This window comes from Pristis pectinata, chromosome 2 (genome assembly GCF_009764475.1).
Source record: "Pristis pectinata isolate sPriPec2 chromosome 2, sPriPec2.1.pri, whole genome shotgun sequence".
Classification (NCBI taxonomy): Eukaryota; Metazoa; Chordata; class Chondrichthyes; order Rhinopristiformes; family Pristidae; genus Pristis; species Pristis pectinata.
In genome coordinates, this window is record NC_067406.1 from 72,600,736 (window position 1) to 72,628,138 (window position 27,403).

At 36.8% G+C, this 27,403-nt stretch overlaps 1 protein-coding gene across 2 annotated transcripts in view; it reads right to left on the minus strand.

The window, feature by feature from the left end:
* Nucleotides 1-777: 777 nt before the first annotated feature.
* Nucleotides 778-27,403, minus strand: part of pcdh7b (protocadherin 7b) — a 289,327-nt gene continuing 262,701 nt past the window's right edge. Inside the window, exon 3 of one of the 2 annotated variants that reach the window (XM_052042602.1) lies at nucleotides 778-4,418. In XM_052042602.1, coding sequence (XP_051898562.1) covers nucleotides 4,039-4,418 — 380 coding nt within the window. In that variant the 3' untranslated portion in view covers nucleotides 778-4,038. The remainder of the gene's footprint in view (nucleotides 4,419-27,403) is intronic. The other variant, XM_052042628.1, reaches the window with a different exon arrangement.

A 27,403-nucleotide genomic window follows, 5' to 3' on the forward strand; every position in this document is an offset into this window, starting at 1 on the left:
TTGAATCAAACTGAATTAATCAGAAGGAGTGATGACTGGAAGTAGAGCCATATTGTGTAAAGTGACAGTTCTCTTCAAGTATTGCCTAAGGTAATGTATTGCTTTCAATTCGAAGAATATTCCAGACTTCTTTTAAACAACATAGTTAATTCAATATATTCCTTTTGTATGACTGTTTATTGAGACAAATCACTTATATTTGAAATTTTATTCAAAATAAATTACTTTTATTTCAAACTGTCCTGTTTGTATTCCATGACAGGACGATTAACTAATTTTTTTTTAAACATTCCACTTGGGGACAGGTTTAATTTTTGCAGCTGTAATTTATTTAATTATTGATAATGGGGATTATTATTGACAATTTTTATTTCATAAAAGTTCTACTGGGAAACTATTACTATTTCTGAATATTATAATCCAATACATTGTAGTGCTGAGGAAGGAACGTTCAGAGGTTAAATCTTATTCCTCAGTGCTATCTTAAAACTATTACAATAGTCTTTAATGTTCTGAAGCATATTTTCAGTGAGGTTTTTTTTAAACTCTCTATTACTTGGTGAAAAATTAAATTGTTATTGTTCAAACCCTTATATCAGTTGACAAAACACACATTGGCCAGATGATTTTATTTTCTTCACAGTAAACATTGAAGCAGATGCACTTGAAAACCAAGGAGAAATTGCTATGAATCATTTTGGGAATGAGGCTAATGCTTAGAAATAAATGTCAGAAACACTACTGTAGTATGTGCATTTGGACACAAATAAAAACACATTTTCAGTGAGATTGTTCATGTGTAAACATAGAACATTTAATCGAAATCAACATTATTTTGTAAGTTGAAACTGACAGTTTCAATGGTTTGAAAAAGGCAATTATCCAACTGAATGTACAATTGCTTTCACTTTAAGCATTAAAGTAACACTCCATAAACGAGGGAAAAAAATCAGTCACCATTCCAATTCTTTATGCATATCATGATGTTTCCATATGGCCATGTATCTAATATAAGAAAATATTACACTTTTCGTATTTCACATTTCTTATATGTACGATTAGCCATTGCGCCCGTAATGATAACACACATCTGCCTTGTATAAAATTTCAATATTATTTTCTCTTCTCTCACCTCAGTGAACCAACTATTCTTTATACCTCTGGGTATAAAAGGCACGGTTTCATAGATTGTATTTACTTTGCTGCAGGAGCATTCTAAAATGTTGCAGTGGATAATGCCAGCATTTAATTTATAACATACATTTTTAATTTAATATCATGCCCCATCTTAACAGCAAAACATTTTGTAAGTGGTACTTCAGTCTGATGCTCTTACTTCATGTAAATGCTGAAAACATAATAAATCCTAAATCCTTTGCAGATGTTCACGGATCATGTCAAATGCATGAAAGTCATTACTAAGGTGTGGTTCCCACTTTTTGCAAATGGTGCCCATTATGTTTGTCATATGCAATTAGATGCTAAATTATGCGGCTGAATTAATCCAATCAATCAGGATAATTTGCTTTGGGGATATGCAGCTAAATACTATGGAGGGGACACAAATCTAACTGTATTGGTTAGCTTCATATTTCCAGTTTTTTTTTAAAAAAGACGAGCTACAGTTATTACTGTTAAAGGAACTTCCTTTGCATTTAGTGAATATCTTTGTAACGTGCAATAAAAATACATATGTATATATTTGTAATTAATGAGAACATCCATAAACAACAAGTACTTACTGTATCAATACAGCAGTACTGGTAGGAGCAGCTTTGTACCTCACTATTGAACAGAAGTGCAACAGAAATTTGAACATTCCAATAATAATCAATTACACCATTTTCAATTATAATTGACTGTTCAAATAGCTGATTTTGCATTGTATTTACATTACACTGTCCACTGTTTAACACTGCTTTCACCAGGAATATGCAAGATTACATTGGATTGTTCATGTGCCAAGGGTAAGAAATATTTCAACCAGTGGCTTCAACGTCATGGAAAAGGATGCAGTAAAACAGTGAAAGACAGCAAATACCAGGTAAACAAAGGGTGCAACAAGTATTTATTGATTAATTGACCAATATTTAAGCTGCTACAACTTTAAATAACTCTATGCATATTATGAAAAGCACTGTATTCTACCAAAAGCAGTATTTTTCCAAAATTTACCAAAGCAACATCAAGTTTCACCTTACATGCCACTTTGAAGTTCATATCTTTGAACTTTTTTTATATTAACCTCTTTAAATAATATTTTGTGATTAAGCAGAATGTGTTCATATTAGTTTGGTGTCTCGCTGAGAATGGTTGGTCTTTAGATAACTCACTGTGATACCACTGTGAAGATTCTTCAACACTTTTAGTTCCCCTGAAGTATATCCTCTAATTCAATTCAGAATATCACTTCAATCCATTCTCATGTACCCAAAGAACACAATCTCTAGTGAAAGTCCACATTGTCTGGATTCTTAGCTAGTCAGAGTTGCATCTGGTTTGGTAAATTCCAAAGCAAATAACATCACTAAACAATTCAGTGAACTGGGTAAACTATGCTAACCACAACAATGTGCTGTAGTCTTGTTTTAGGGTGGTCATAGCCTAGATAATGCTACATTTTTTGCTAAAGCTATAACATGCACTCTACTGATGTTGTCTAGCATATCTTCATTACCAAATATGAAAAACAGAGGAGTTCTCCAACATTACTGCTTTTCCTGAGCAAGTTATCAGTTTTCAAACATCCCAGACCAATATAACTGTATAATGAGATTCCTAGGCTGGTATGTTGTTCCACTTGTCACAAAAGTACAGAATCGTCTGTTTGTACAAGAATGTGAATTGTTCTGTTTTTGTTACACAACAGCACAGTTTTGAACCAACAATCCAGTATTGTGGCACTTCCTCTTGCGTGCAAAAAAAAATGACAGTGTTCCCTGGGACTGGCAGAGTATTGGATTTCACCACAGAACTCTAGAGCAACATCCTACAGTAGGTTTTCTCCAGAGTCTTGTTTGGGTCTTTGACTCATGTTCACACAAGCTGTAGTTTCACATTTTATACCATGGTTATGTCTGTGTTTAGTTTCATGGAGCAATGATCCTGACTAATTGCGTCAAGTGTTCCTTCTACATGGCTCACAAATCAGGAACTTCCACTGTAATTATCTCTGTGCCCTTAATGTTGGCATCTCCAATAATGGTGTTGCAAATCAGCACAATGATTTCTCTTCAATATACAGTGAGGCCAATCATAGCATGATTTTTTTTTAACTTTAGTTTGGTACAAAAAGTTAAAGTGGCTTTTTGCCAGCTCTGTGAATTTTATCAGAGTCTTAATAATGGGGGAAAAATGTACATTCTCTGTCTCCAAACTTGGAAAAATTCGTTTTAACAATGTTTCCAAAAGACATGTAAGAAGCCAAAATGAATGTCATCGAAATAGGTATTTCAGGCAGGCTTCCTGAAGCAGCAGTGATTCAGCGAATGTTGAAAGGAAAATCCCCACTTGAATGTATTCTGATTTGTAATTCATTCCTGAAAATTCTACACTGATCCATCATCCAAATCCAGCATTAGTTTCCAAGTTAAAAATCTCACAAAACACATTGCAATCCACACTCTGGAAATTTAGAACATGCTTCAAAACAATGAGACAGTTACATTAGATGCTTGAGATGTAGAGACTTGATACTGTACTACTCTTGTGCTGTGCTCTTTTAATTACATATTCCCTCATATATATTACAACCTTTTAACATGTAAAATTCAATGTCTATGTGCTGGACCGCGTGCGTCTTGGGTTGGGCATGTTACAGCATGCATGTAATTAGCTAGCCAGAATGTTTTTTTTTTACAATTTACAGAACTGTCAGGCGGTAAATGGTCAAATGCCAGATATGGAGTCAGGAACAGCAAACATTTGCATATCTCTTTGGTAGCCCCTTTATGGGATATCCTGCACAAGATTTTGATTCTCTTTAATTTAGGTATCTCATTTGCTGCTTTTTGTTTGACAAAATCATGCTTAGATGTCTCACAGGTAGACTTCTCTTCTAGTGAGTTGAGAAACAGAAGATGGCTTGAAATCTGCTGTTTGAGTCAGGGGTATATCTTCAGGATTCCCTTCCTCATTTTTACCATAATTAGCTGTGTTGAAATTCTCATATGATGAAGTCAGCCTCTTGTTGAGAAGATTCCGGTTGCGGTCGCCTATAATCTGAGGAGTGCCATTGGCCAACTTCTCCTGACTCCCTCGGTCTGTAACAGGCATGAATGTGGAAAGCTTGGGTTGGTTCTTTTTCCTTCTCTCGGGTGAGGTACGCACTGGCATCCAACAGGAGTCAGAGTGGCCAAATTCATCACATTCCCGTGTACATTTCCCTGTCAAAGCTACATCGGGCAAAGGCCTTGAATCTGTGGAGAAAATAAAATCCTGTTAATTGGCAATATCTATTAGGTTGGCATCTCTGGTATTAAGATTAGATTTGTACATTTTTCATGGCATAAATTTCTATGATTTGAACATCATGCTGGAGATGCTCATGAATCTCTGCTGGAATTTCCTCCAGAGCTGATCTACCTCTTACTGTTTTCGCTACACTTCCTTTGAAATGGCAACAGCTCTTAGTGCAATGCCATTGATCACCAGGTTAAATTACTTCATTTAATTTTGCAGAATAACTTTACTAAAATCACCTGAAGTTAAAACACTATTGTTTTAAATTCTTGTAAATAAGAATGGCAAAGTAAAAATGATATGCTTTATTTTTGATTAGGTGGCAGAGTTATTTTAACTTTTTAGCAATAGTATGGTATGAGATTGAACACCTGTTAAACATCTCACTTGATTTTCCTTTTATTAAATTCAATTAGGCAGTGTGCAATCTCAATATAATTTGACAGTATATGAAAGCAATATAATTTTGTGGACCCTGGAAGTCTGAAATAGAGAAAGAATATGCTTGAAACACTCAGAAGGTCAGACAACATCTGCAGAGAGAGAAAGAGAGTGAGTTAATACTTCTGGTATTCTCTCTGACCTGCTGAGTAGTCCCAGCAGTTTTTTGTTTTATGGTTAAAATTACCACTGCTGTCCCCAAAACTTTCAGGAATGATACAGGGTACTTTATAAAGAAAATCCGTGACATATCACAACTGAAATGAAAATAAATGCTCTCAATCAGATTGTATTTTCTTATTAGAATAAAAATCTTCTGGTCATTTCATTGTGGATTTCTAGCACTACCAACAGGGAATGCATATCTAAGGAACAATTTATTGCAGCAACAGAGTTTTAACTAGCTTTGCTCTCTCTTGGCTTCAGGAGCTTCACTGGAGCTAATAAATTGTGAAACTAAATTGTTATAACTTTAATATGTTCCACTATAAATTTGAGAACATTCTCCACATCCCCAAATCCGATTGCTCGTCAAAACTACAGTAGTGGTAGTAATTGCCATAGACGATGAAAATTATATTTCTGATATTGTGGCTTAGTTTGTGCTTGTAAAAATTCAGAAAATGAAACCTAGTAATATGGACATTTGTGAAGATTGATTCTCACTTATGGACAGCATTTCAGACTCGCTTCAAAAATACGTATAAATCCAAATTCAACTGTTATTCCTGTTGCCTTGTTCTGCCAGTGATAGATAACAAAAATATCGTCGACTGTCAGCCTCATCAGTCCCTGAATGAAGTGTATGGCCTGAAAATTCTATGTAAGGTAGGCGGAATCAAAATGTTTTCTGCTCATTAAATCAAATCACGATTGAGTTTCTACTCTCCACAGGCTAAAGTAACAATTTATTATAGCCTCAGGATAGGGGCGGGGAGGGCAAAGAAAACTGGAGACTGCTATGCTTTATTTTTCCATAGGGTTTCAAATCAAAGAGAAATAATTTTTTTCAGTGATACATTGATACATGACAGAAAAGCTCTTGAACATGAATGAATCCTGCACAGCAGGGTTGTGCAGGCCAAATATAAATGTTCAATATTTTCTTTTAACTTCCTAAAAAATGTAAGTGTAAAATTCATATCTATTTGATCTCTTTCTTCTAGAATTCCTACCCTATTATTTTCCTATTACAGCTTGAATAATTTCTTGAACAGGCAGCAGATCTTATTGTATGTAATATATTCTTAATGATGAACAACACAATAAGAACATAAGAACTAGAAGAAGGAGCAGGCCATTTGGCCCCTCCTGAGTGCTGCACCATTCAATAAGATCATGGCTAAGCTTTCACCTGAATGTAATTTTCTTACCCTAACCTTTAATAATGCAATGCCCATTAGGTACTGGAGAGCTGCATGTTATCTAGGGACAAGAAGCCACAACCTTGTCATGGTCTTAAGGTCAGACTGACATCGAAGTGCTGACATACCATCATAAAGGACATAAACCTTGAGCTTTAAAGATTTAATGCTTCTTTACTGAACAATGAATAGAACATGAACAAGTACCTTGCTCTCCTAGAAACTAGCTCAGGCTAGGTTATGGTTGCATGGGTATCAGCTATCCTCCAGTACCTGGGCTATTTTTCAAGTCTAAGTGGAGAAAGTGCTGGTGACTGACCATCCCATATCCACATCCCATATCCACATTTGCATTTTGCAAAGAGATCCACACTATTTCTGTCATAAATGGGAAATTGGCTGACATTGTCCCTCCCTGCCACACTGGCATCTGGCTAATTGTAATATATTACTGCCAAAACAGTTGTGATCAGCTCTTTTACTATATTGTGGCAATCAATCTCATCCTGTACACCTCAGAGACTGATGAGGCGCTGCAGTTATTAAATGAACTATTAGGGAGACCCTGTATTTTTATTATTTCATTTCTATGAAATGAAATTTCATTAAGAAAGTACTTTCAGTATTTTAATGATTTAGAGAGCCTTGAAGATTAATTACTTTTCAAGAAGATCTGCATGATTTCTACTTTTAAAAAAAAACTGAATAACATTCAAGCTAAAAATAATCCAATCCTCTTTCGAAATGAGGTGATGTTAAGGGATTGGAAGAATGAAATGTTACACCTATGTTTGAAAAAGGGTGTGAAGGTAATCCTATCTTGGAGATGACTATCAATTTTGTCCCTGATTTGTCTTTTGAATAAGCTTGGATTAGTAATGGAAAACTAGCCTGGATTTGTAAAAGGCAAAGTGTGTTTCAGTAACTTGATTTGATATTTTGATGAGGTAACAAAGGGTTGATAAAGGCAGTGCAGCTGAATTTGGATTTTCAAAAGGATTTTGATAATGTGCCACATAATAAGCTTATCACCAAAGTTAAAACCTATAGGACAGTAGGATCATGGATATGAAATTGCCTTGGAGTCAGGCATCAGGGAGTCACAGTCATTTGGTAGGTTTTTCAGGCTGGAGGAAGGCGCGCAATTGTGCTCTCCGAAGGCTGGTACCAAGACCACTGCTTTTCTTAATACATATTAGTGATTAGTATATATGAGGAAATTCAACATGGAGAGGGTCATGTTTTGTGGCAAAATGAGGGAAAGCAAACTATTATAAATAATACAAATTTAAAGGGATGTGAGAAGAAAAAGTTTATTGATACCCAAATCTTTGAAGGTGATGGTACAGGTTAAGAAAGCAATTAGTAAAGCATGAGGTATCCTAGTCTTTCTAAATAGAAATATAGAGTTTAAAAAAAAGCAAATGGGTAATGTTGAACCTTAATAAAACATTGTTCAGCTGCAACTAATTTATTTTTGGTCTCAGCACTTTAGGAAACTCAAGGGAAAATGTAATGGCCAAAAAGAGGACCAAAATTTCAGTAGAATGATCCCTATTCTGAGGTTCTTGGAGCAGAATGGGTTGAGCTGAATATGATAGTTTTCAAGATCATGATGTGTTTAGTGGAAGGATTAAGATTCAAATAATGTAAAATGGTTAGGAAAACAAAACATGGCTGATATAAGGAGAAAAAAATCACGCAGTGAGTAGTCAAGATCTAGAATTTAAAGAGTGGTGAATCCAATTGTTGCTTTTGAAAGGAAATGGGATAGATACTTGAAGGATTAAAAAAAAATTGAAATCTGTATGCTGGTGTAAGGAATTGTTTGTACAAGGGATCAGTATGGGATTAATGGGATGAATGACGTCCTCCTGTGCTGTAACAATTCTTTGATTCCAAAATGAACTCTACCCAATGCCGAATGTATGAAACCATGAGTACAGTCCAATGACATTAATACAGTTTGACAGTTCTGAATGCACCTATGCTTTAATGCAGGCTGCAAATATTTTTGTGATCTCAAAATTTAGTTTGTAACTTCATTTCATATAAAAAGTAAAAAGAATGGTAACAAAAAGAACAAACACAATGAATGTGTCACATTCCACATAGCAGATTTATATTAAAAAATTTTGCAGTTTTACAATAGAAATGGGATATCTGCCATTCTGCAATATGCCGCATGTCTTAAAGAGTCAATATCTTTCCATCTACCTTGGGATGGAAGTAGCTAAACAGCAATCTAAGAGTGCTTAGGGCCCAAGGGCCTGAAATCCTATCATTCTGAGTAGGGCTTTACAATGTATAGCTGCAATGGTACATGACATCTACAGGACAGATTTCCTGAAATGAAATCAAACACATTTCCTGCATCTCATATATCCAATGAATGGCACAGATTTTATTTGTGTATCACAAATGGAGAACTTAAAAGAAAAATACCAAATAAACTAGAAAACACTTGAAAATTTAAAAATGCAGATGCAGGAAACCCGAAATAAAAATAGAAAATGCTATAAATACTCAGCACACCAGGCCACATCAGTGGAAAGAGAATTAACATTTCAGGTTAAAGACTAAAAGGCGTTAAAGGGGTTTCATCTGACAAAGAGTCTTTGGCTTGAAATATTAACCATACTACATTTTCTGTAGATTATGTACTTTATTACTTTGCAACAGAAAATTCCATTTGGACTGGATTTACGAGCAACCATTTGATATTGTGGAAAGATGCTGTCCTTCTGTGAATCTTTGATTAAACTTTTGCTTCTAGAGTGAGACATGACACTGAAATGTCATTGTGACTTGGTGCTTTGCTTATCCTATGAAAAATGGACCTTCTGAAATTAATTTCCCTCCAGCCACAAAGGCTATTTTTGAAAAAATAAATTTTTACTATCAACAGGTCATTTAAAGTGTGCTTCCATGTCTTAATAGCCATGTTAACTTCTGGGAGACACTAAAGATAGGGAAGATAAATTATTAACAGCAGAAAATTTAAATACCAATTGTGGACCTAATTCTTTTACTTTTTTTAAAAATGTGTAAGTTTTATTTTTACATTCAATACGAGTGTAAATTGTACTGTGCCCTATTTAAACTGTAACATTGTAAATCCTGCAGCAGCTGGTCGCAACTGCAATGGGCCAGATCATTTGACCAGCAGACCCTGTGTTTCAGAAGATCATCTGCACTCCTTGTCCTAGGGTCTCTGATCTCTCTCTTGGGGGTCTCTGATCTCCCTTCTACTGTTACTTGCCCTCTCCTGCGTACTGTTACATTTCCTCTTTAGTATTACCATGAACAAAATCTGTCTTTGGCACTTCTGTCAATTTTCCCTTTTGGGTGATAACATTGATGTTTATTAAGTGATCACTGTGAAATATATACCAACTGGACAACGGGTCCAGTGATTACCACCATCATCACCGTATAAAATAGTCAGGGCACATATAAAGCCACAATTTAACTTGCAGCTCATACTGAAAGTGATAGCTGAAACATTTCAGTCCAAGCTGAGTAGCAGTGAAAATCCACTGGGAATATTCACAAAGGGATCCAGTCAATTATTACTCTTATGGGGCTGAAACGTTATCAGTATCAGTTACAGTCTGAGGTTTTGACACATGGTTTCGACAATCCCTCTGCTAAAGATCCCACTGCATTTTTTACTTAGCTTTGAGGGACTGTAGCAGTTATCGTGAGAGTTGCTACTGATAACTCCATTTTGTACCTATTGAAGTTCTGTGGTTGGTGATTATTCATTAGTTTCTACTCAGGCATAATGTATGTTTACCTCTTGAACCAGTAAAACTTGTAGATCCGACGCAAATTAAACTCTCACACTCAGCAGCAATTCTGAGAGCGACTCAACACTTTGCCAAAGAAGCAATTGACACTATAAAGGCAGCAGAACATAGAGAGAGAATCTGAAAAGAATAAACTGAATACGTTCCTAGAAAAACATTACATAATGAAAAAATGCAAAGGTTTAATTTAGTTATTGCACTCTCACTTCTTCAGTCAGAAAGTTGTTGTTTAAAGTCCAGTCCAGATCTTTCCTTTCTGCCTTGTCATAAATATACCCAAAATATATAAAAAAAATTGTTTTGAAAATCTGACCAACATTATCTTCTCAGGGAAAATAGATTAATTTGTTTATTCATTTTATGTTGCACAGCAATTACTATGCTACTTGGCTCAATTGATTTATGCAGGTATTTGTTCTTGCTTAAACCTTCTCCATATTTTAACTGCCTCGTACCATGCTATCCCAATGTCCCATCTCCTTTAAGTGTGCACCAGGACTCACTTTAATATTATCCATGAACTGATTCAATAACCCTGCATAGCAAAATATTTCGGTCTCCCTTTGTAAAATAGTAGCTCCTATCTTTTTCATTTTACCTGTTAGTAACTATTTTATATTTATGTCATCTTATTCTGAACTCGCCCACAAATAAATTGAAAAGTGACTAGCTACGTGTTCTTCATGCCTGGTCTTCAAAATGTTAAAGAATTTTCCAAAGACCCTGAGAGTTGAAGATTTTCAATTCTGGATTTAAATCCAGAACTCTCTATAGTCTCTCTATAGTCCCTCAATGTGCTTTTTGGAGCATAAATACATGATTTGTTAATTAATAATACTCTATGTATTCAAATCACACCTACATACAATTTTTTGCATGCTTTTTTAGTCTTGTCATATACATTGTTCTTTTTGTAATTTATGTAAATATACGTCAGGATTCCTTTCTTCAGCACATTCAATTTTGTTTTACTACCAAGGAGTAAATGACAACTTTCCTGCATCAAATTTGGCCATCTTACTTTATTTAACTCGATTTGCCATTCATCTATCCTTTGAAATGAACTGCAGAGATCTCAACACTTACCCATGTGGGCCATTACCTCCCATTTACTGGCAGTGTTGGAAATGTCCTTTTAATTTCTACCCTTTTTTTTTAATTGGAGCCAGTTTTCAATCCATTGCACTGTTTTCTGTGCCCATTTGTCTTGAACTTTACCATGACTTTCCTAACCGACACTTTTAATGATGGCCTTCAATACATCCACAGCAACTATATCAGATGCTTTGTCTACCATTTCTGTTTCAAGGATTCAGTGATGTCAGATACAATTGATGTTTTTAAGAAAAACATACTATTCTAATAATATTCTTATCTCATTGTGTTGTTCAATCATTTTGCAAAGATGTTAATGATTTCACTTTAAGATAATTGTTTTTTCCCCTGAATTAGTTTAACCTTTTTGTAGAGAGAAATTAAGTATATTGTTCTCTGAGAATATCTTTTATTTTCTATATAGGTACAATGTCTCTGCAATCCTCTTTCGAGCTTCAAGGTAAAAAGGCACAAGCTATTTCAACTCCTATTTCCATCTGCCTTTCCACCTTAATTGTTGTAACATATTTGGTAAGTTTTTAATCTACTGTTGTTATTTCCTCTTTGTTAGCCTCTTCAGTGAAAACTGGTTATGGTTTCTACTCTATATACCCCACTAATTCTGATTCACATTCTATTAGTTAATGCCAGTCATCCTTTAATGCTCCAATTTTAATTATCCTTTTATTATCCCAAATGTATGTTTTTTCATATTCTTTGATAAATTCATTTTGTGCTTTTCTTTATTTTGTACATTCTTTCTATTTTCTGTTATCTCTTATTCATGTACTCAGATCACATATATCAGATTCAATTTTATCTTCAGAGCTTTGTTCTTGACTTTTTTATATTTTGGTGGAAAGTAATTCTTCTTTTGATCCAGCCTTTAAATATTGCCTACTTTTTATTCCTAGCTTTGTTAATTTTCCCCCAATTTACCTTCAATAGCTCCATTGTCATTCCTGCTCTGTTGTCATTCCTACAATCTACTTCTTTGGCCTTTTTCTTAAATCTCTCCCCTCCCCCCACTCCTATGCAAGTACATATTTTTTGTCCTCATTTAATATTATCCCACTTTTTAATCCTTTTTATTTAGCTTAACACTAATACTTGTAGATTGTTATTGTGGGTAAGAATATCTTACACATCTTCCAAGATTCCATTTGGCTTGCTCGACTGGGACGTAAGAACATGAAGTAGGAACAGGAGTAGGCTGTGTGGCCCCTCAGTCTTCTTGCACCATTCAAGATTATTGCTGATTTAATCTTGGCCTCAGTTCCACTTTCCTGTTCGTTCCACATAATTCTTGACTCCTCAGTAGACCTAGGTATGTTGGAGTGCAACTCCCATTGACACAAATCAATTGCTGCAGATTCCTGCTCTAACTCCCAAGAATGAAAGCATTTATATGGTCATGTAGCCGGTCAGTGGTTACAAGGGTGTTTTAGATGTGGCTCTATTCAACATTTCAGTCACTGACCTGCCTGCTGGTACTTAGGGCAACCAAGAAATTCAAGTGGGAAGAAAAATAAAATCCAGCTTTCAGAGAAGTGAATAGGGAGTTACATTCAGATACAAGACCTCACCTCACCTGACCCATCCCCAATACCCACAATAATGGGAGTATTCTTGACTAGTCTGGGTAATAATGAGACAAAACCTCATTCGTACAAGTCCCTGCTATTGAACTCTTTTAAAAATGAAACAGCTGAAACTGACTGTGTTCCAGGAAACACCAGAGTCTACCTAGCACCCAATTAAAATTTTGAGCCTAACATATGATGATAGAATCATTGGAGCACAACATGTAGCTATTTCACCCATTAAGTTCATAACCAGCATTTCCCAGCTCTTTCCCCAGCACCTCGCAACATCATTTTCTTTATAGCTCAAAATGCTTCTACCATCCTTTCAGGCAGTGTATTCCAGATCATAGCCACTTCCTGCATGGAAAAAATGTTTTCCTCTTATCCTTGGTTCTATAGCCAGTCACTTTAATCTGTGTCCTGTTGTTCTTCAACTTTCTGCAAATAGCAACAGTTTCTCTTTATCAAACATCAAGAGAAGCAGAAGGCAGATTTCGATATTCAAAGAGAATGCAGGATACTCGTATTCCAAAGGGTAAACATTACAATGTAATTCTGTAACCGGTTTACTTCAAAATTGAAAGGGTTTTTTCTTGCTTTACCTTTAAACTTCTCAATATCAAATATCATTCTTTCAGTGTAGAACTCAAGATATGATCTATTCCCCAGCCACTGCCAATATTGATCTATAAATATAACAGGAAGACGTTCTTTCATTAAGATGACAAATGTCAGCTCTGGAAAATTGATTTTCCCACTTTTGATCCTAGCATCAACCATTTCCATAATGCAGGTTAAGTGTATGAATTCCACATGGCTCTAAAAATACATCATTGCCTTGAAATTCAATCACACATGTTTTATTGAGTTGAGATGTAAAATCAATCGCAGAAACCCAACTGGAATCCTACAGTGCATCTCAAAACTCTGAATTGCACACTTCCATGTATGATAGACTGTGCACGAAGGACACTGACAGTTCAGCAGTGACACTGATTGTTGTTGAAGACACTTTCGTTACCACTGCTTCCACACTGGATGATGGATGCAAGATGAAGAAACAGTGTAGATCATGATCTGGAAACCAGACCCTAACAGAGGAAGCAGGTCCACTCATGTGCAACTTAAAAGGATACATTCTAATTACTTCATTCAGGTGTTGGTTGCAGAAGACAATAGGTGAGAAGCAACAATTGAACAGGTTTCTGAGATTGTACAGGTAAAATCTTTTTTTTGCAAGTGGCCTGGAATATTCTCTCTGGGAGTCCTGCCACCAAGATCTCTCAGTGAAATGGGATATTAGGTTCGGCAGTCAGGAAGATCACCATAGCTGCAATGTGGACGCTCCTGCCACGGGATGCAAAACAATTTGCTCTGCCTTTTGCTTGAAGATGGGCCATGCAGTTTGTGGTGTTAATGAGCTTTGCACAGTGCTCAATGATGGAGAGATCTGTAACTTTGGTGATTGTCATCTCTTCGCATCCAGTGATCTCCAGTGCAGAATTAGAGAAGTGACGTGCCTAAACAAATAAGTTTTAGCACTCCTTACAGCAGCTAAGTTTAAGCCTAAGCCATCCCACTACTTGATCTAGTTACGAACCATCATTTTAAGAGCTCCAGCCACAATAGCCATTCACTTAATATGAGCAATCGTGCAAAGGATTACAAATTGTACCACTTACAAACAAAACTGGGCACTAAAAGCACACCCCAGTAGCAATGGAACAATCTAATGTGTGTCTTCTGCACAGCACCAAAATGTGTGTTTTCAACCAAATTTGATTTTTTTAGGCCCTTAAATTAATCACATGAGAATAAACACACACTTCAGTTGAGTTCATCCATTTTCCATATCAGGCTCTCCAGTTGAGATGGACAATTTGTTGTCATGAAGTGTACAATGATGCATCCGCCTGCACTTATACAGAAGCTGTTCAATATCACATCATAGCCAAAAACTTTCATTCCAAATGAATGTAATTTTAAAGAGTACTGAACTAACTACTGAAACTTAACTGCAATTTATTACAAGTAATAAAATTGAATGGCATACTCCACAATTCACTTGAAGTCCTTTCTTAAGCAATGCAGTCTAATAATATTTTGATACCCTTTACGTGATCTACACTATTCAGAAGCATGCAATACCTTACTGACTCAGGATATATAAGGACTCATCAGTGGGGAAAAGAAAACAGCATCTAGGGCTAACTACTTCTTTAGCTAAGAAGTAATGTATTTGCCAGTGAGGGAGTGCAATAATTCCTGGTTTGGCAGCACCATTGTATGAAGTGAGATTATGTTGACTAGGCCTGTATCCACCAGAGTTTAAAAGAATGTACATTTCAGTGAGATCTCCTCTCAAAGTTCTGACAGGCCTTATCAGACTGGATGCAGGGAGGATGTTTCCCCTAGCTGCAGGAGAGGGTAGTGATGGTGTCCAGAACCCAGATTCACAGTCTCAGGTTACAGGAGGTCACATAACACTCGGATTAGAAAGTTTTCACTAGAGGATTGTGAACCTATAGAATTTTGTACTGCAGATGGATATAGAGACCATGGGATATATGGAGAGAGAGGATCAGCCATGATCAAACTGAACAGTGGAGGAAGCTGAAAGGGCTGAATGCTCCTCTTTTTCTGTTTCCATGTTTTGAAAAGTCACCATGTTTTGAAGAACAAATAAAAAGGGTTAATATCACATTCAACAGAAATTTCAGTGGTGACTGGGGATCTGAAGGGTAGGTTACTGGCTTGATAAGGATATGTTGTCGTTTGGGATCAGTACACTGATTTTCGTTGGGCAAAAACCAGATTTCCTTTAAATTGATTTTCAGCATTTGCTTGGATCATGCACTCTGCTATGGTATGTTCTGTTCCAGTCACAGTCTAACCTTCTAGACAAAAAGTTCTGTCTCACAGAGCATGATTTAAATAGACATCAGAAAACCTAAGTACTAAATCACAAAATATGCACCTACTATATACTTCGATTCTACACAAATAAATGTTAAAATTAAAAACAATACTTGTCACTGTATGCTTCTTACAGAATTGTTTTTTTAAAGATTGGTTAACAAAAGATTATTTTGATGAGTGTAAGGTTGTTTATTTTCTTCATAAAAATAATAGAAAACTACAAATTGTAGTATGTCACTTGCATACTATGGTCAATAAGGCCGTTCTGGTTGTTCTCTGTATCCAAATGAATAAATAGTCCAAATATTTATTATTTTCTATATTATACCTGTGCATTAGTTTCAGTGTTACGTACCAGCAACAATAGAACCATCATGAGCCATGTATAAGTGTTAGAATCTATTTATTAATAACTACTTGTAATAATAAGAGAAATAAAAATATTAGATATTAGACATTGACCCCAAAATAAACTCTGTGTGTGGGGCAAGTTCCCAAACCCCAAGTCTAGGAACAGTTCTCAAAGTTCAGTTCAGCATGTCATGAAGCAAAATGATGAACAAAGGCTTCTGAAAACCACAGTAGAACGTAGAGAGAATATAGAGAGCAGTTTATGAATTCCACAAGTTCCACGATGGAACCCATATGACACTTCAATTGCCAAAGAACTCTGTTGCTTTTAGTCAGAGATATCTGCCACTTCGAGGGCACTCGAGGTGTGGCCACCCACAGATATACCTGCTTTCCAGTACAGGTTAACGACAAAGTGGACTCCACAGATTGCTCCACAAATATCCATACGTGGATTTGTATAGTAACAGTCACAACGATTGTCCTTCACTCGTAGATAGAGACTGGCAATCAGTGCAACCAGCTTTTTTGTGTGTGTGTGTGTGTGTGTGTGTGTGTGTGTGTGTGTGTGTGTGTGTGTGTGTGTGTGTCTCTCTCTCTCTCTCTGTGCAGTTGCCAGCACTTCGGTGAATTTTTCTTCAGACTCTTACATCATTCCAGTTATAGACTTTTCTTCACTCCCACTCTTAGTAGTCAGATAAAACTACACACACACACTACTGCACTACCGTCCAGGTGCCTTAAAGGGACACTCACCAAATAGCAACCTGGCTCGTGACGTCAGAAAACAATAATTATAAAGATCTTTGGGATGCCAAGGGATTTTAAGAGGTGCCACAAAAACTTATGTCTCTTTTTCCTTCTATTATGAAAACAACTCATCCCAGCACTGACTTTGCTGTACTTGTAAGGGCAGTGGAAGATCATCTGGTTAGCACATGGTTTGCAGAATACAAGCGTCATTATGGGAGCATCATAGATGCTGACCCCCCCCCCCCCATAGAAATTTTGGCTTTTGGGAGCCCTTGGGCAGGCCTTTAGGCTAACAGCAATGGTTTTCTGATTCTAGATACAGTCTCCTATCTGGGACATATTACATTGAACTCACAAATCCTGAGTGGAATAGATCAAAGGTCAGGGTGAGTGTAACAAAGGTGGATGCACCTATAAACCTACTTGTAGAAGAGGATTCCATGGTCTCTGTCCAATTACAGAAACCACTGTGAAACTGTTTAGACTCCCACATGATCAGCATACAAATCAATAAGATGAACATGCTGCAACATTGAATTGCTAGTATTTTCTTTAACACTAACATTTTCCTTTGTAATTATATTGCTTCATATGTTCCTGCTTGAGAATCTCAAATCAATGTTTACAAAGACAATCTCATCTGCATGAAATCTAAAAGATTTTATTGGAACTGCTGTTGAAGTTGAAGTAACAGTTGCCATGGTATTGCATAACAAATTGTCAAAAAGTGGGCAGATGGGGTGGGTGAGTGGGTTAGCCTAAACACATTAGCTTTAAAATGAGAGGAGAAATTATCAGTGCTTGGTGAGAAGTAGCTTCCATAATGAAGTAACAAGGCCTTAAAGGCAGCAAAAAAAGGCAGCAATTTTCAGTGTGCAAATAAATAAGCTTGTGTGCAAAAATGATTTGGATTGAAGTTTAGCTTTTTATTTAATTGTTATTATGACATTGCTTCACAACTAAAATGAACAATGCGATACCATCCTTTGTAATAACTACTGAAAATTACTGAGATTCATGACAAAACCACATGCAAACTGAACACTCCCTAGAATGTATCCTGAAAGCAGATGTGCCATATTGCCTCGCCTAACTCATTTTCCATATTACAATCTTTCCAACACTTCATCATCTGCTGCAGCATTGCACTTATTGGCTCTCAGCTGGAACACTGGCCACGTTATGAAATTTTGGTCAGCACAACTGGGGTGAAATTAGATTCAGATGGTGGTACAAACTGGGCAAAAATGAATTAATTGCCCAGTTTTCTTCTCCATTGATTTCAATGGCCAATTACTGTTTGGTATTGACTTTTTCAAAATTCCCAAACAATAAATATATTAATTACTAAATGTGAAGTTGATAGCTGCCACTTTGTGGAGGATTCTTTAATATGCAGCCTGCATTTACAGTCAAGGCATGCTTGTCTAGGATTTGAAATTCCTAGGGCAAGTACAATAATAGAAGAGAGTTAACACATTATTCTTAACCTACATTGCCCAACAGCATGTTCTAATGTTTCAAGAAACGATGAATTCTTGTTGGTTCTCTAACTGAATAATTTTAGTAGTATCATTTTCATCTTATCATATAAAACAGGTGAAACTTGAATCTTTCCAGTTTTTTTTCCTTAAAGCCTTTAGAGATTATAACCCAATATTTCTGTAAATTTTGGATTTTTCCCCCACATTTAAAACCATAAAATAACTATTATAAACAGTTGCCAACTAAGCAAAATGACCACCAAAAACCATTGCTATACTGTATATTGTTCTTGACTGTGACAATGAAATTTTCTTCAATAATTTTCAGGTTGTTAAAAGCACACAATGTTTGAGTTGAGTCTAGGATTATTTCGCTGCTTGATCCATTTGTTGAGAAAATATGTAGGGAATAATGATATTTTCCTTAAAACATGAACATTTAAGTTCTAGAGTGCTCTTAAAAATGATTACCAGAATCAGTGATATGGAATTAACCTATAGCCAGGGCACTGGTACGGGCAACAAACCAACTTTATGCTTTAGGCTTATTTATGTTGTATGACTGCACAGCCAAAAGTCAACCATACCTCAGTTGGGGCTCAATATTTTGAATGAACAATATGGTCAGTACAAATGTATGACACACTTGTACATATGCAATCTAGTTAATTGGTGGGATAAATTAACTACAGATGTTTTAGCTCTCCTTGTCTTTTTCTGTTTCTTTACATACATGGCAACATCCAGGTTAGAAGTAAAGAATGCATCCATGCACACACACATTCCAAATTGCCAATGAAGATATAATACCAACAAATAAAAGAGTAATGGAAATAATAAAAAAAAAGTTAAGTCTAGCAGTCTGCTGATGAGATCGAGTGAATAGTTTGTGGATGAGTCTGGAAGCCTGTCACCACTTGTTTTAACTTTAGCTTCTTGCAGAGATTAGTCTAACTTGACTAAGTGTGAAACAACAGTTATTGGATAAAAAACACAGCAGAACTGCAATATAGCAAATAATATTTCTCAAGCAAAAACTCCACAATTCTAAAGCAGGAACAAGTCAAAGTAGCTGCTCAGATTCATGCTGGTTACATTGGAAGCCTTTGTGCATACAATTAGGTGTGTGTTCACAGAGCACATGGATTTTCTTTTAACAGCAAGTAAGATGGTAGAAATTGCTGATGATGGTGAGAATATGCCTGCACAACAAAAGAAGCTGTCAGAAGCACACAAAATTCATTCTTCAGGCTGAAATGGGTCAGAAATAATCACTACATTAATGAATATTTTAAAGCTGTTTGGCAAAGTAGTACAAAAGTTTCAGGATCATTTCAATCCCAAGCTGTCAGAAATTGTGAAATTTGGTAGCAGATATCAAAGTCTGGTGAAACTGTCAGCATTTGTGTTGGCTTCTGAACCAGAATCAGATTTATTATCACTGACTTGCGTTGTGAAATTTGTGGACCAGTCTTGATATTGTAACTAACTAATATCAAGTGCTGCATGACATGTTTATCATTTATTGACCTTTTATTGAACTACAGAATAATGCCTATTTCCTCCTGCTTTTATTAATGCACTGAAGACCTCAAATATAATTGAGCTAAGTTCAGATAAGTTTTGAGGGAAGAGTAGCATTTAAGTCAAAAGCATAATTATGACTCAATTCATGGAGGAAAAGAATTTAAATATGCTAGAGTTTATGTGTCAACAAGATCTAACAAATATAGCATTTGGAAATGGGATGTTGGAGTGATAGAAATATGTGGCAGAAAGGTATATCTCATGTGAAAATGGGAGGTAAAATCAGAAGTGTACAAGTATCCAACTCATTTCCAGCAAGAGATAGACAAGAGACTTGCTCACACTGCTGCTGCATGTTGCTAACATGTGATGTACGAAAGCTGGGCCTTTTAGCTCAAAGTTAGCAGCTTTCCACGAGCCGTGCTGCTGTCAATGGGCTAATACTGCTTTGGAACACTGGGACAGTGTTAACTTCTGCAATACAATGTGGAATGATTTAATTCATACAATTGGTTTGCATGGTATTTTTGGGGTAAGATTGAGGCCAAGGATTACTGTGATGGTTAGCTGCAAAGACAAGGTAATGTGAGAGACTGTAGGGGATTAGTGAAGTTGTGGTAGTGTCTGTTGGCAGTGCAGTCAGATGAGTTGTTCATGGACAACCTAGCCAGAAAGGGTTGCCCCTTCCTGTATGGGTTCCTTCTCAGCTGCTCACATTTTAGCCAAAGGCACAGACTGTGCCCTCGTGATGAAGTCTGGAACATAATAGATCACTAGGAGTCTTGACACCCACTCTGCCAAATAAATGTTCAGCATGCCAAAGGCCTGATGAGATGAAAAATCATTTGTTGTAAAATTTGTAGCAGGGGCCACTAGAAATCAATCAGCAGCTGCGCTGAAAGTAGCTGATAATCTCCCAAATGATACTGGTGAAGAGGGTGGTGGTTATTTCCAGTTCTGAATGAATAAATAGCTATGTGGGTTAAAAGAGAGGGTACTACCAGGAGTGTTGCACTCTAAACTATATTAGCCAAAATCAGAAATGATATTTCTTGTAACTGTGCAATGTTGATTTGCCAGTATTAACAGATTAAAGCTTATACAACAGCAGAACCTGATTGAGAAGTACCTCTGAAAGTCCAACATTTTCATGAAAATTTGGATGCCAACATGATTATAAACAATCATGGCATGGCAATATTATTTGTGCTTAAATGACAGCAGCCTGTGATCAAAGTGGCTCCTACTCAAAAAAGCTATCTGAGACACTAGTTTTCACACAGTGCATTTCTCTAAAACAACAGCATCATCAACTTTATTGTTAACATGTGTTAACTGCAAAATTCACTTAGCCACACAATTACTGCACTTTAAATAAAAAGTACCTCATTATGCTGTACTACAGATGGGTTTCCTGATCCAGGTCTGATCAAATTACCATGAATGACATAATGCTCAGGCAATATCACTTAGGTGTTTGATATAGGGAGATTCAAATATTGAATTGGTTACAACACATTATTCACTGTGGTTGAGGTCAGTAACAAAGTAGGAAAAATATTTTTGGGAACTTTATTTTTATGACATTAATGTTTGTTTTGACATTTCACTTTGAGAGTCCATACTTTAAGATTTGCTTGATTCGAGGAGCTTGAATTTCCCTGATTCTACCAGTGGTCCAAGGACTAAAGCAGAATTGATTGATTCCACTTTGAGTGATTGGGTCATAACCTCCAACAGGATAACCAGATTTCTCACCATAACGTCACAGAAAATCCCCAACAAGTGACAGTGTTACTCTGGGGTCAAAGATTTTCTGCTGATTTACCAATGCAGTTATGGCAATTAGAAGACACCCCATCTCACCTCAGTTTGCATTAGTCTGATAACACACTATAGGAACCCGTTTGTGTATCTCCACTCACAATGGATGAAGTTAAAGAGGATTCAGGTTCATGCCCAAATTCATGGGAGATGTATTATGAAATACTATATCATTAAACCCAAACAGAATTAAATACCCCACTAGATATAGAGCACTTTTTGATGTTGATGGAGGCTGCACTAGCTTTGGAAAGCACATCAGTTATTTTGACCAATATGTTGGGATTTAAAATGGATTGCTGGTAAGAAAATCTCATAAATCTTTCTAACATACAGCACCTCTCAATTCTAAGCCTTCTTCACTAAATAAAAGATCACCTATAACAAGACATCAATAATCCAGATGCTAAGCATTTGAAAGTAGGCACATGGGTCTCTATGTGATATAAATCAAAATTGCCTGCCAATATTTGATCTACACCAAACAAGATCAATTCCTGTGGAAGGTGCAATAAAGGTTAGTCCACTTGCACAAAGAGACACGGCTGTGATCAAAGGCGCAACCATTACTTACTTCTCTTGATTAGTGGTGGAAAAAAAAGCACATGAATTGCTGTTGGAAAGCTGACTATGGAGTAAAGCCCCAAGTAAATAAGTACTTCGAGGAAAACAGAGGATGCAAAAACAAATTATAGATGCTACCAGGCGCTTTACTTCAACAGTGTGGAACAACCAAAGGAATATATAACAGGCCTTTTTCTTACTAACACCCAAGACTAATTTCAAATTGAAAGATTCCATGTTTTATATATTATGGACTGGAAAAATCATGCCTTGTCTGATACAATCCTACTACAACCACGTTGAAAACACCAGAAAGGTGTAGGATATTAGGTTCAAGGCAAATCAATTCAGTCTGCGACCACTGGGGTACGGTGGATGCAACAACAACTCTCCTTCACTCTACTGTGTGCTTTGAGAGAGAAGCTGAACTGGACCTTGAGATTAATCCAGTTACTTTGCATCATTTGTGATCCTTTGCGTAGTGTGACCTGAAGACAGCTGAGTCCCCTCCAGGTAGGGATGGTGTTGGATTGCGGATAGCTCATTCAATGTAAGTCAGGTCTTGCACCTACTCTGAATTTGTTCACAAATTCAGGATAGCTCAAATAATTCCATCAATTTAGATCTTGGTAGCCCTACCTTGGAATGGACTGTGCAGTTATACAGCAGGTCATATAGCAGACAAAGATAAGTGCAGCCTGACAGTTAAAAAATTGGATCAGGCTGTGATTGATTCATCGGGTATTCCTGTATCTCCAGTCTGTTGTAGCTGCATAGAATTTTATACGGATGTGGCCTTGTCTGCAGGAAAAGCTGGCTAGGGACCTACATCTTGAAGAAGAGGGTTAAACATTTTGGGCCAGAATTAGTGTTCAGCTGTGAGCTACCAACTTTTGAAGTATGTACATAATTAGTTATGCGATATTAACGGCTACAGTGTGCAGAAGAAGGAGAACCAACCAGATCCCTGAGGTGAGCCCTGTGTGGTGGCAGGGCCTTCTGCAATGCATAGGAAACATGTTGGTGGCATGAGGAAGGTGGGGTAGGGTGCAGGGGCAGAGTAAGCTCTGCCACAGTAAAGATTTTGGCTGCCAACTACATCACACATCCTGGCTTAGTTTGATTTGACAAAGCTGTCAAACTTTGTTTCTGGCATTCAAAAATATACAAAAAATCTTGAAATATATTAAAATACATATAAAAAAACTTTTAACATCTTAAAAATATTTAAAAGAAATGAGAAGTCTTAAAACATAGAAATGTTTTAAATCACCCAAATACATAAAAAATTCAAATTAACTAATAGTTCTCTTAGTCCCTCTCACATATTTTCCTGCACTGAAGTGATTGGGCAAATATTTCCTACATCAAATACAATCAGGTAGCAGATATTCAAGTGGATTCCATGCTAATAAGTAGTGGGGAAATACTGCCACTTTGCAATCTCGTGTTTGGATTTTTTTGGAAAAGCAGTAATGCACTGCCTAATACTACTTCAGGATTCTAAAATCACATGTGTTTGCTCATAGTTATATGGGATAATGAAAGCAGTTATGGGGTGAAGTGGAGGGGCTGGAATGCCAATATTTCCCCTCAAATTCTGGACCTATAACTTTTTATTTCTCTTTAAACTTGACACTGATGTGGTGATATCTGGCCTTCAGGACAGGTCAATGTATCTCCAGTCATGCACGCTATGTTACTGAAATGCAGGTGTGAAAGCCTCACCCAACTCTGTAAAATCCATTAGTTTTAGCTGTCAAGTTGTAGGTAGTTGCATCCTATCCTCAAACTGGAATATGGTCACAGTGGACTTCACACTTTAGGAAGATTATATTTTGCAGTTTAGTGATGCATTTTTATGCTGTACATTAAAAATGAAAAACAGTGCAATTATCATTGAAAATACTAAGTGATATTCATCTGGTTCAAGCTCCTGTTCTGTGGTGTGAATGTAATGCTTTCTGATACCTTCTTTCACTTTACTCAGATGTTTCTGTGACTGAATAGGAGAAGGCAGAGTGGAGCTGACAGTGCAGCTGATTCAGCACTGATATACTCTAGTGAGGGAGAAAGGGAAACAACATTCCCTTACAAAACCTAATAAGCACAAATAACTGGCAGATGTGAAAGTGTAGTGAAAAAACACTATCGAGCTTCTATATTCAGCTGCACGTGGTCATCCCTCAGTCCATGTCATCAGGTTTGTTATTTATTATCATGCTTTCAAGGTTTATTATAGCAGGCCACACTGTCATTGGAGAAAAGGAAAATGTTGACATTATTCATTGGAGCATTTCATGAAAAATATATAAAAAAATTATAAGTAAACTTGTACACAGTAGGTTTTGTACAAAAGCAGTATTGCCTTCTTATAGAAAGAAGAAGAAACAAAACTATGAATGTTAAGTGAAAGTGGAGAATTAAAGTATGAAAGATGAGATTTATAGGACTGCAGAAGTTAAAGGAGTAGAGCAATTAAGGAGTGAATTTTAGCAATACTGAACTCGGGTTTAGAGTCAGCCTACAGGGAAACGGGCCCTTTGGCCACAGAAGTGAAGAGAAACAGGCCCCAAGTGGGGTTTGGACTCAGGTGATGCAATGTGCATCCAGATCCTGTCTTCAGGGAGTCACAGCTTGCCTGTTGATCCTTTGGTCAGCCCAATGGAGCAGACAGTCAGATGCAGATTGCCAAAAATCACTGGGTTCCCTTTTGACCAATGGTTTTAAATAGCAATATTTCAATCGTAGAGAAGAGCAAAACAGAAATCCAAAGGAGCAAGTTGGAGCAGTGTGGTTACATTTCAAAAGTGAATAGTAAAAGCGTTTTAATCATTACCATAAACACTAACTTCAAGGACAGTAGCAGAAGATCCACATGGTAATTGAAAGTAATATTGTGGAACAACACTCTAGTTGTATGCACAAGCTGTTCTCCCATATTTATTTAAAATAATAATATAACATTTTAGTATTTTCTGTCCATGTTATTAAAGGAAATATCTAGTGGCAATTGTATAATGTGAACTGCAACCTAAAATTTGTGAGGAAAGACGCGACTTCGCTATCAAATAACATCCTGAATAATGGCAGGGCCTTGAATGTAAGTGCCAAAGACAAGGCTAAAACATTTGTAACCATGTTCAGGCAGAAGTGCTGAGTGATGATCTGTCATGGTTTTATCCTGAGATTCCTAAGATCACAGAAACCTGTCCTCAGCCAAGTTAATACACTCTCCTGAATATCAAGAAATGTTTGAGAGCAGTGGATATAGCAAATGCAAATGGGACAGACAATGTCCATCACAGTTACAATATTGGCATTGACCTGATAATGTGAAACACTGTCCATAATAAATAGGACAAATCTAATCTGGCTAATTACTGCCCAATCAGTCAACCCTCAATCATCAGTAAGGTGATCTGATGGAAGGTGTTATTGACAAGTGCTATCAAGTGGCACTTACTCATCAAAACAGGCTCACTGATGTCCCGGTTTGCATTTCACCAGGAACACTCAGCTTCTACACTCATCACAAACTTGGTCCAAACATTGATCAAAGATCCGAGTTCCAGAGGTGAAGTGACTGCTCCCAAGCAAATGAAACAGTCCATGCTTGGACAACATTCAGCTATGGGTTATCAAGTGGCAAGTAACATTCATGCCACAAAGTGTCCAGGCAATAATCACCGCCAACAAAATAGAATCAAACTACCTACATTTGACATTCAACATCCCTGAGCCTTCCACCAACAACACCTTGGAAATTGCAATTGACTTGCCATGTAATTACCACAGCTGCAAGGCTGTGTCACAGCGGCAAGGTCAGGGCTGGGTATCCTGCAACGAGTGACTCACCTTAAAATATTCCAAAGCCTTTCCACCATCTACAAGTCAGGGACATAATTGAATACAGCAGGTGCAAGGGAAAACCACTGCCTGCTTCTTCCCTTGCAGGTCACTCACCATCCTGACTTGGAAGCATTTCACCCTTCCATCAATTGTCACTGAATCTAAATCCTAGAACCCTCTATCCAACAGCATCGTACCATCATCATCAGGATTGCTGCTGTTCAAGAAGAGGCCACAAGGGCTACTAAGGATGGCTATAGATGATAGTCGGGCCAGTGGCACCTACATTCTGAGAGATTGTTTTTGACTGTAAACTATTCATTTTTACACCAGCAATAGGCTTTACAAATTTATGAATACGTTATTTTAAATTTCTAAAAATGACAGACTCTTAGGTCTAAATCAGTTGAGCCAGGATAGATGATTCACTTTATATATGTTATTTTAATAGTTATTTTAATACACTGGCCTTTTTTAATAATTGAACAACATCTAATCTTTTCATCTGACAGGTCACTGCTCTTTTCAGAAGCCAATTATAATTTATTAACCTAAAAGATAACGTCAATCTGCACACTGCAACTAATGTAAGATAATTTCCAATGACACAAAAAAAATGAATGAGCAGAACTCTTTCTCCAAGATGACAATTGACAGCAAAAGAAAAATAGCAACCAATCCTCTGTCAAAAATTCTATGAAGGCTCAGATCTAAAGTAACTGCCCTTTGATTGGCCTTTTCTCTTGCGTATTAGCGAATCAATTGAAAGGCGAATAGTTCACATGGAAGGCAGTGAGTAACTAATTCACCTCCTGCAAAAGGTGAAAGTTGTGTCTGAAACCAGCAATATGCTGGTGGAAATTTAGCAGTTCTACTCTTCCTGCGAGATATACAGTATCAGTTCAGCACCACTCTCAATGTCAATCAATACCTGAATGAATTTGGAGTAAACAACAATTAATAGCAGTTTGGCTCTATTTTTGATGCAGCTTGCATTATCATCCTTTCTCAGGCAGAGGTTTACAAACAACTTTTCAAACCACTCTATGAATTTCAATTAACGTAATGGATGCTTTAAATCTCACAATACATTAAAAGTTGAAGGACTGGCAGATCTCTCGACTTTCAGAGCAGGGATATTTTGGGAGCTGGATGACACATTGGATTAACCCACTAACTTTGCTGAGCATTTTGCTCCATTAGTTAAGGTGCATTGCAGGGAACTCATGGTCATCCAAGTGGAGATGCACAATCCATCCCAGGTTCTAGGGATAACATCATTGCATGGAAACAGCAGGCTGTTGGAAATATGGAATGGGTCTGGGAAGGGGCAAAAACAAAAGAGCTGAGTGTTCTTTACCTTGACCCTG